Source organism: Oncorhynchus gorbuscha, unplaced genomic scaffold, assembly GCF_021184085.1.
Source record: "Oncorhynchus gorbuscha isolate QuinsamMale2020 ecotype Even-year unplaced genomic scaffold, OgorEven_v1.0 Un_scaffold_8167, whole genome shotgun sequence".
NCBI lineage: Eukaryota > Metazoa > Chordata > Actinopteri > Salmoniformes > Salmonidae > Oncorhynchus > Oncorhynchus gorbuscha.
This window is the reverse complement of record NW_025751401.1, coordinates 1-10,623: the sequence shown is the minus strand read 5'-3', so window position 1 is coordinate 10,623 and position 10,623 is coordinate 1. Positions and strand designations below refer to the sequence as shown.

Sequence of the window (10,623 nt, the reverse complement as noted above, 5' to 3'; positions counted from 1 at the left end):
GCCAATGATTTTGGAATAAAATGTTTCCAATGAGCAGTCCACATACTTTTGGTCATATATTGTATAATGTGTGTATGTATAAAATGTGTGTATATAGTATCTATATATGATAAGCTAGTTACTTTAAAAATATTTGTATTTTACTAGGATACAAAAATATATACTGTTATAATTTCCTCCAAATTTACAAGGAAGTTGTTGCATACTGTACTTTAAGGTCAAATGAACTGAAGTTTCTTACCTCTTACTCCTTAGACTGCAATGAGGTGTATAACATCAGTAATGCCCAGACAATTGGCTTGGACAAGGTGGGGTTCACGTAGCTAGCGGTGGACGAGGTCAAGCTGCACATCCGCATGGAGAAGAGGTTAGAGGGCGAAGAGAAAATCGATGATCTGGTGCATTTACTGAAGTAAAGCTGAGGAAGATGCGAAGGGACTCCTGTCCTATTCTACACAAACTTCACATTTGAGTAGTTTGACTGGTAGCGTGCTATCATAATACTGTACGGGCTTTTGCGAGAATGACATCAGTATTTCTAAAACCAACAATATTATAACAGCTATGTTAATGTTGATTGTACTATGTGTTCTAATTAAATTAACACTATGACACACAGTTGAAGTTTACATATACTTAGGTTAGAGTCATTAAAACTAGTTTTTCAACCACTCCACAAATTTCTTGTTAACAAACTATAGTTTTGGCAAGTCGGTTAGGACATCTACATTGTGCATGACACGTCATTTTTCCAACAATTGTTTACAGATTATTTCACTTATAATTCACTGTATCACAATTCCGTTGGGTCAGAAGTTTTCATACACTAAGTTGACAGTCTTTAAACAGCTTAGAAAATTCCAAATAATGATGTCATGGCTTTAGAGGCTTCTAATAGGCTAATTTACATAATTTGACTCAATTGGGAGGTGTTCCTGTGGATGTATTTCAAGGCCTACCTTCAAACTCAGTGCCTCTTTGCTTTACATCATGGGAACATCAAAAGAAATCAGCCAAGACCTCAGGAAAAAAATGTAGACCTCCACAAGTCTGGTTCATCATTGGTAGCAATTGCCAAATGCCACGTTCATCTGTACAAACAATAGTACGCAAGTATAAACACCATTGGACCACCAAGCCATCAAACCGCTCAGGAAGGAGACGCATTCTGTCTCCTAGAGATGAACGTACTGGGGTGCAAAACATGTAAAACAATCCCAGAACGACAGCAAATGACATTGTGAAGATGCTGGAGAAAACAGGGACAAAAGTATCTATATCCACTGTAGAACAAGTCCTATATCGACAAAACATGAAAGGCCGCTCAGCAAGGAAGAAGCCACTGCTCCAAAACCGCCAAAAAGCCAGACTATGGTTTGCGACTGCACATAGGGACAAAGATCGTACTTTTTGGAGAAATGTCCTCTGGTCTGATGAAACACAAAAATAGAACTGTTTGGCCATAATGACCATTGTTATGTGGGGTGCTTTGCTGCAGGAGGGACTGGTGCACTTCACAAAATAGATGGCATCACGAGGAAAGAAAATGATGTGGATATATTGAAGCAACATCTCAAGACATCAGTCAGGAAGTTAAAGCATGGTTGCAAATGAGTCTTCCAAATGGACAATGAGTTCAAAGTTGTGGCAAAATGGCTTAAGGACAAGAACGTCAAGGTATTGGAGTGGCCATCACACAGCCCTGACCTTAATCCCATAGATAACTTGTGGGCAGAACTGAAGTGTGTGCGAGCAAGCAGGCCTACAAACCTGACTCAGTTACACTAGCTCTGTCAGGCGGAATGGGCCAAAATACACCGAACGTATTGTAGGAAGCTTGTGGAAGGCTATCTGAAACATTTGAACCAAGTTAAACAATTTAAAGGCAATGCTGCCAAATACTAATTGAGTGTATGTAACACACTGGGAATGTGATGAAATAAATAAAAGCTGAAATAAATCATTCTCTACTATTATTCTGACATTTCACATTCTTAAAATAAAGTGGTGATACTAACTGATCTAAGACAGAGCATTTATACTAAGATGAAATGTCAGGAATGGTAAAAAAACTGAGTTTAAATGTATTTGGCTAAGGTGTATGTAAACTTCAGACTTCAACTGTAGGTACAAAGACTTATAGCATAAATATTGCATACAAAAGTTAAATACATTTCAAAAAGTTCATGCTTATGTGCTGTATATAAAAACTATTTTACTTAAGAAAATGTTTTTGCATTATTTCAACTGCGTTTGCTTTCAGTATGAAGTTTGGCACGGCCATACACATTAGAATAACCCACCATCTACAGAGCAATACATATTTCTATACAAATTACAAAGCTCTTTCCATGATGTATCATTCCTTCATGTTACTCAAAGTTTATGCTAAACTGATTGCCTGTGAAGCCATGGTTTCTCAGACAAAATTAAATAGTACATACTGGTAAAAAAAAAAGAACAAATGACATTCTCCGTCTGACTTCTCTTCTCCCCTCTCTCCTTTTCACCTTTTTATACCCTCCCCTCACTTTCCCTCTCTGACTAAAAACTTCTTTGCTTGTAATGTACTCTCCCTCTATCACACAGCTTGAAGACCATGCTGACCAGTGTCCTGAGGTGCAGACGGACTGTGTTTATAAGAAATACGGCTGCTCTGTCCGGGTTGGCGGACATATTCTCTGTGCTTTGGAATCCAATTCTACGCCCAAGGAAATCTAGTTTTAGTCAGACAATCTCAAAGTCGCAATGATTGCAGTATCTCAATGAGTCAAAGTCCTTATGCGACCCTCTTGGGTGGGTAGTGGCTGACACAGATGCCATGTGGTGATAAAACAATGGCCTTGTAACAATTTAATACAATAAGAACTGTCAATACGGTCTCAAGAATGTCTGTATGAAAGCGTCAGAATGAACAAAAATATAAACGCAACATCAACAATTTGAAGGATTTTACTGAGTTTACAATTCATATAAGAAAATCAATCAATTGAAATAAATTAATTAGGCCCTAATCTAAGGATGGGCATGGAAGGTCATAGGCCCACCCACTTGGGAGCCAGGCCTAGCCAATCAGATTGAGTTTATCCCCACAAAAGGGCTTTATTACAGACAGAAATATTCCTCAGTTCCATCAGCTGTCCGGGTGGCTGGTCTCAGACGATCCCGCACGTAAAGAAGCCGGATGTGGAGGTCCTGTACTGGCATGGTTACACGTGGTCTGAGGTTGGGAGGCCGATTGGACGTACTGCCAAATTCTCTAAAACAATGTTGGAGGTGGCTTATGGTAGAGAACTTAACATTAAATTATCTGGCAATAGTTCTGTTGGACATTCCTGCAGTCAGCATACCAATTGCACACTCCCTCAACTTGAGACACCTGTGGCATTGTGTTATGTGACAAAACTGCACATTTTAGAGTGGCATTTTTTTGTCGCCAGCACAAGGTGCACCTGTGTAATGATCCTGCTGTTTAATCAATTTCTTGATATGCCACACCTGAATGGAGTTCGATAGATTATTTTGGCAAAGGAGAAATGCTCACTAACAGGGATGTAAAGACATTTTCACAACATTTGAGAGAAATAAGCTTTTTGTGCTTATGGAACATTTCTGGGATCTTTTATTTCAGCTCATGAAACATGAGACCAACACTGTACATGTTGCGTTTATACTTTTGTTCAGTAATAGTAATGTGTGTTTATATGAACTAGTCCTATACATTACAACCAAAAGATACAGATATTAATTTGTCTTGGTTCAACAACAAACAACCCATCGGGTAATGTCAAAACATTATGTATGATGAGTGTTATAATTTGTATGTCATTGTTTAGCATGTCATTCTTAAACATGTCTAGCCATGATAGGCAGTTCTATTGCCATACAACTAATAGTTATTTCTCTCTGTGTGGACAGGAGAGGAGAGCCCAAGTTAAAGTTCACAAAGAAACCGCTCTCAATCACCACATCCTCCTGGTTCTGGGGAGCAACACCAAGCTGGAGACACAGATAGGACCAATTACTACCCATAACTTTTCTGTTTATGGACCAGGGTACATTCAGAATGAAGAAAGCGTAGCAAATGTTTAGTTGGTGCTATTTTGAACGAGCAAGTTAAACAGTCATCATAAGGACAATGCATGGTCACAAAACATTCAAAAGGGCCAAATCCTAACTTGAGGTTTGCAAACGGAACACACACTTATGTCCTTTCCTTTGGAGACGTGCGCCAAGCATGAGTTTCCTGCACACATCTCAAGTTAGGATTCAGCCCTTTTAGTGGCCAAAGGGCAAGTTGTACCTAGAGCCAGTGCGGTGGCAATGGTTGAACTTTGACCATTCCTCTGACCTGCCAGATGGAAATCCTCCAGCAGGAGGTGCTGCTGAGGCACAAGGAGCTCCAAGAGAGGAGCCGCCAAGTCAGCGGTCTGGAGGAGGTGGTCCGCCCGCTGGCCCAGCAGGTCAGCCGAAGTGACAACACCCTGTCTGCAGTACAGGTAAGAAGCAGGATAGGTAAGAAGCAGTACTGTAACATGTGACCAATACAACACCCAGAGGTCTGGTAGATCTAGCGGTAATGCTGCAGAATCCAGCATGTCTATAGTGTAGGTATGAATCTGGCCTACTGCCCTTTGACACAACCTCACTCCATCATTTCCCATCTTCTCTCTGTTCAATAAAATCTAAAAAGACTTTAAAAAGTAAAACACTGCTGTTACTGCATATGAAACCAAAGCAGGAATCATTAATACACACAACACTGCACTTAATAGAATCCATTGGTCATAGGAATCGTTAAAACGTTAAGATTCTCATAAGAGGAGAGACTACCTTGATTGTGTTTATTAAGGCATGCAACAGAAAATGTTTTAAAACATTAAACATTCTGTTTGGTGCCTAATGATTATGAACACTACCCAGGTAAATAGCAGTACTGTAAATAAAGTGTTACGGTTTTCTGGACGTCCCTGTACAGGGCTCTCTGGAGGACCAGAGGGACCACATCTCCAGCGTCCAGCTCCAGCTCGAGGAGCTGTCCAGTGTGTTTGGCCATGGTGTGGCCCGGGAGGAACTGGGCCAAATCAGAGTGTCCCTGGATGCCCTCAGACAGCAGGTGTCCGTCACGGAGGGGCTCAAAGACCACCTGGGTGAGTGGAGGGGGTCATAAGTGGTCTGAGTGAACTAAAGGTGGATTGGAGATCATTATAATGGTTTACACCGACAGTAAGCCCATGACGTGTGAAACGTGGGTCTTGGGATATGTAACTGCCACTGGGTTATTTGAATTATGGTTAAACTGCCTCTATCTTTGGCAGCATATTCCACAGAATTCAAGTAACTCAGTAGTTGCCAACCCTGGGTTACTGGAAAGATAAGAAATAAGCTAAAGTCTCCCAAGGCTTGTAACAGATTATGGAAAGACTCAAGACTGTGTTAGGCCAATGATCTTAAGTCTCTAAGGCTTGTAAGTGATTGTGAGCAAATAATGAACATTGTACTGACATTTACAATCACCAGTAGATTAATTAAAGTATAAAAAATTCCATCGCCCATCTTTCCCCCCAGGGGAGTTGAAGGAGACTTGCATGCGCCACTCGTGCCTCCTCAACATCCACACGGCGCAGCTGGAGTGCAACGAGGAGCACTTCAGAGAGCTCGAGTCCTCCTCGTACGACGGCAAGCTTATCTGGAAGCTCCGCGACTACCGCAAGAAGGAGGCCGGGGCACGAGGCCAGGGACCGTGCCTAAGCAGCGCGCCCTTCCACATGGGCCGCAGCGGCTACAAAATGGCCGCCAGGGCCTACCTGAACGGCGGCGGGGCAGGCCGGGACACCCACCTGTCTCTACGTGGTCCTCATGAGGGGCGACTTCGACCCCCTCCTGCCCTGGCCCTTCAGACAGCCTGTGTCATTGTCAGTGCTGGATCAGAGCAGCACCAACAACCACCTAGCTATGAGTTTCAAACCCGACCCGGAAAACACTAGCTTCCACCGGCCCGGCTCGGCCGCTGCAAACGCCAGCGCCCCCACCAACGTGGCCTCTGGTTTCCAGTGCTTTGCCTCGCATGCCCAGCTGGAGACGCCCAAGAACGCCATCTATGTGAGAGACGATACGCTCTTTGTTAAGGTCAAAGTGGACACGAGCGGTTTGGAGGACTTATAGAGGGGCCTTAAAGAACTGGTTTGAGATCATTTCAAAAACAGTTAGCTAATGTTACAAAGCTCAGTGCAGGCCAAGGCCTCAGATGTACTCCAAATTGAGCAAAGTAAGCTTGCAGAAATAGTGTCAGCAAGTCCATGCTGTTTTCTCCCAGATACTTAAATCATAAAGCAATACAGAAATTGCAGTGAAGTATTTACATTTAGTATTTCTTTAGCCTTGTCTGCAGACTGCTTGTATGTGCTCACTGAGGATTCAAGTGTTAATGCTGCCCAAATATATTATATTGAATAATATTTTTTTTATTAAAGTCCTACAATCAGAGAATCACGCAATCTATTAATTAATTAATGACAACTCAGGGATTTTAATGGACAGCTGTTAAAAAGTTATTCATGTAATTAGCGTACACTTTATAATACCTTTACTGAATAAGCCAATATACAGTACATGTTGAATGTTTATTTAAATCCTTATGAATTTAGAAATTGAAATGTTAAAAGTTTTAAAAAGAATGCTTATTCCTGAAAGTTATTATAAAAGTGTTACCAATGATGAATGAATTGTGACATGCGTTTTTTTCTTCAATTTTGTGGTACATACATAACAACAATTATGTGCATCACATGTGATATCCAGTCAGTAAATATGTAGACTGTGGTTGTGGGATAACATTACTTTTTTGTTGGGGAACAATCTTTTGCAACATTTTCCTACGTACCCTATCGTATGACTGTACAGTGTTAACGGTAAAGCAACATTATGTGGGCTTTCATGTAAAAATATTATGGGATACCAATGCATAACAAAGGATACTTCAGTTACAGGTATTCATTATACATTTCTATGGGAATGCAGTGTTCTTTTGGGTAAATACTGAAATTCCAAAGACTGGGATTCAATCCGAGGCACGTTATAGAGCAGCGCACTAAGCGAAAGAAAATGAATGTGATCTATGCAAAATAAATAGCCTTTTAAATGGTGCATTGCCGGCTGTCTAGTGTGCTGCTCCATTATGGAATCCCAGCCTTAAAAATAAGGGAAGAGTAACAACACACATTAATGGACCACAACAACCCTATTTATGAATCCATGGTGCTAGTTTATTCGAAAAGATGACACGTTTCGACCGTAGTCTTGTCAAAATGACACTTTCTTTTTTGCAGCCATGTCATTCTGTCTGACTGCAGAAACACGTGGTTCTACTTTAAAGAAGGCAAATATATATAAACATGTATGTAAACCCCTTGCATCTCATACAGAAAGTTCAAAAGGTACAAGTAGACATGGCACACAGATCTTGTGGTTTACTAAAACAAAGTGTTGAACTATCAACATATACCCTAAGGAACACTTAAAAGGAGGAATCTGCAGTTGCTACATCCAACTTGGAATTATATTGTAAGGGATATTTACCTGTTGATTCTTGAAGAATATAACTTAGAAATGCCATGAACTTATAGTTGAACTGTCGTACCCCATCAGAACCCAAAATATAAGCTTTTATATGGGTTCTGATTGGGTACGACAGTTTATCTAAGCTCATGGCATTTTATACGTTATATTCTTCAAGAATCAACATGTGTATATGTCACGAATATAGAAGTCCACCAATGTTTTGTTATCTTGGATGATCTGTCCTTGCATCTGTAGCTCTGTCTATGATTTTGAGTGGTTACATTTCTCCAGGCCCAGGGGAGACTGCTTTGTTATTGTTTCAGCTGTGGATTTCCCCTTTAAAGGGATAGTTGAAACTAATGATAGATTCCCTTATCTTTTAAGCAGTCTACAGACAACGTAAGACAGCAATCCTGATTTGGTTTAGTTTCCCTGGCCACTGTCTCCAAATGCTAACTTTTTAGCATTTGTCACCCAACACCAATTATATATCCCGTATATTAGCATCTTAAAGTATAACTTAATTGATCTACATTAGGAATTTCAGACGCTTTAGGATGATTTGGACATGAAACGTGCACAATTATTAAACTACAACAATATTTGAAATGTAACAGGGCAGACATCTTATACAGAACAATAATAGTTTGGGATGGTTTACAGAAAAGTCGTATAAGCCTGTGAAGGTCAGAGAAGATTGGATCGATACACCCACCAACACTCGCACATACCTCACTGATTTGATTTCACGATCACAGACACCTCTGATGGGCAGATATGTATATCACGGTTGATGGCGTCTTTCATCTTCCAAACAGAGATGTATGGGTAGACCGTCTCAGTAAACCTATGTTTATGAGTGTAGATGTGTGTATTTTCTTTGGGGTCATAGAAAGCCACTTCCCCCCTGTCGTAGTTCAGCTGAACTCTGATCCTCTGGGGTATCCTCTTCAGAGTGAGCGTTTTACCAGCTCCATTTGTATACTTGCGCCCCCTTTTCAGTATAGCCCAGATTCCGTATTCTGGAGACGCAAGAAGATCTTCTCCCTTCCGATCGACGGACTCTGCAGCCACGCCTAGATTCCACTCAGGTTGGTCGCCCACCTCCACCTCCCAGCTATGCTCTGAACCCTTCACAAAGCCTGTGGAGCCAATGACCTTTGCCCACCGTGTGAACCGCTCTGGGTTGTCTGGAATCTGCTGCTTCTCTACAGCTGTGTGTCGCACGCTGGTAAGGTCATCAGACAAAGTCATAGTAGAGGGAGCCGTGTTGGGGTCCAAAATTATGGGCGAGTGTTTGACTATCGCCTGCATCTGCTCCCAGACTTGGAACTGCAGGTTTCCCAGGTGTTTGGCGGTGTCGATCAGCGCTCCGGAGACGAGCTGTGGATCCGGAAGATCAAGTTGGGCTCTGGCTCTGTTCTGGGTACGTTTGTAACTCACAAGGAAGTTTTCACTGCCTTTGTTCAGGTCCTCTTTCACAGCCCCAATGGCATCTGTGAGAGAGGAGATCTGCTCAACAATGCTGTCCATGCCTTTCTCAATTAACATTCCCTTTTCCTTCTCCTCCTCCCACAGAGCAGCCAGTCTGGCATCCTCTTCCTCTCTCAGGAACTGGTGGAGCTTCACAAACTCTTCCCTGATCCTCCTCGTTGTGTCCACCTGCTGGTCCTTGGTGTGCTGAGTCATGCTATCGTAGCTATCTTGGGCATTTATACATTTCTCCAGCTTTTCTTCCAGACTTGTTAAGTCAGATCTCAGTTCGTCCTCAGGTCGTCCACTCACCGATTTCCCTCTTCCCTACTTTTTTTCTGTGTTGATTCCTCTTCTGGAAGATCTCTTTTAAAGACATAGCAAGTTTGTTAAGGTTCATGTTGCTTAGGATCATTATTGTGACGTTCACAGCTCCCTCATCGCAGTAGGTCTCCACCATCCTATCCACAGTGGCATGCCTTGTGACATTCTCCAGATGAGCCTTTGAAATGTTTGCAAAATCTTTTAGATTGCTATTGCACAGCTCCCAGTTAAATCTCTCCATCTCTTTGTTGTCCAGTTTCTCCAGAATGGTCAGCAACAACTCAGAGACAGATGCTGCCATTGTAGAACACTAGATACACTGCACTAGGTAGTGAAACGTACAACTTTGGTTAACTTTCCCATTTAACAGTTGCCCTTGGAAGTCACAGTTGTAGATGTTCTCTCTTAATAATCCTTTTGTTTCTACCAATAATTCCTGTGTTGCTTTTTCAGTCAGATGGAGAGAGAGCGAGAGTGAATTTTTTTTTTTTTTATCTTTCTGGGTGTTGACAGGAAACCGTTAGATTGTGTGTGTGTGAACTGTGTGATAGGTCTGCCAAACTCCCTGCTGTTGGCTGATTGCCCAGAAGCAGCTGACCTTGTTCACAGACCTCATGCATTTCTTGTAAATCGTCTGACTTCCTTTCAGACGTTATAACAAATATATGGTAACAGGTATAACAAATGTAAATATAAGGGGGATCTGTAAGAGACTATTTAGTGACATCCAATCTGTTTTTGCTATACTGTCTCGTAGCTTTCCATTATTGTGATTATAAAGACAATGTTAACTATTTCGCTAGAGAGCTCATATCAACTGTGCAGAATTTACCATAACAAACTAACAATGGGTCTCATATCTACTTGTAGCATTTTGACATTGTGGGTAGTCTGGGTTTGTTAGTGTAAAGATGGGAACAGTGGTACACCAGGTGTCCTTGGAAGTGCTAGTATAAGTACTGTGTCAGGGTTAGCTGGTGTCGCCTGGGGACAACATAAGATACTGTAGGAATGTTCTCCATATGTTATTATAATCATTTAGTGGTTCATTAATTTAAAACGGTACATCTCTCCAGGTACACCTCAAACAGACTGTGGATTTCTTATGCTCCTCACAAAATAAATTTGATTAATTACATTGTCTTTTCCACTTCTACACAATAACGTTTTGGCAAGTCAATGAAATAAATCAATTCATTTATAGAGACCAGAGAGTACATCAATTCATTTATAGAGACCAGAGAGTACATCAATTCATTTATAGAG

The 10,623-nt window shown here is 41.4% G+C and overlaps 1 protein-coding gene and 1 pseudogene across 1 annotated transcript; one reads left to right on the top strand and one right to left on the bottom strand.

Annotated features, from left to right (window-relative positions):
• Positions 1 to 2,031: 2,031 nt before the first annotated feature.
• LOC124029913 lies at positions 2,032 to 6,664 on the top strand (annotated as a pseudogene).
• Positions 6,665 to 7,447: 783 nt separating this feature from the next.
• Positions 7,448 to 9,658, bottom strand: LOC124029912 (E3 ubiquitin-protein ligase TRIM35-like). Its single transcript, XM_046341465.1, has 2 exons — positions 9,464 to 9,658; positions 7,448 to 9,360 (listed from the first exon to the last, which is right to left on the bottom strand). Exons 1-2 carry the CDS (start codon positions 9,656 to 9,658, stop codon positions 8,293 to 8,295), a joined length of 1,263 nt encoding a protein of 420 aa, XP_046197421.1. The 3' UTR covers positions 7,448 to 8,292.
• Between the last annotated feature and the right edge of the window lie 965 nt (positions 9,659 to 10,623).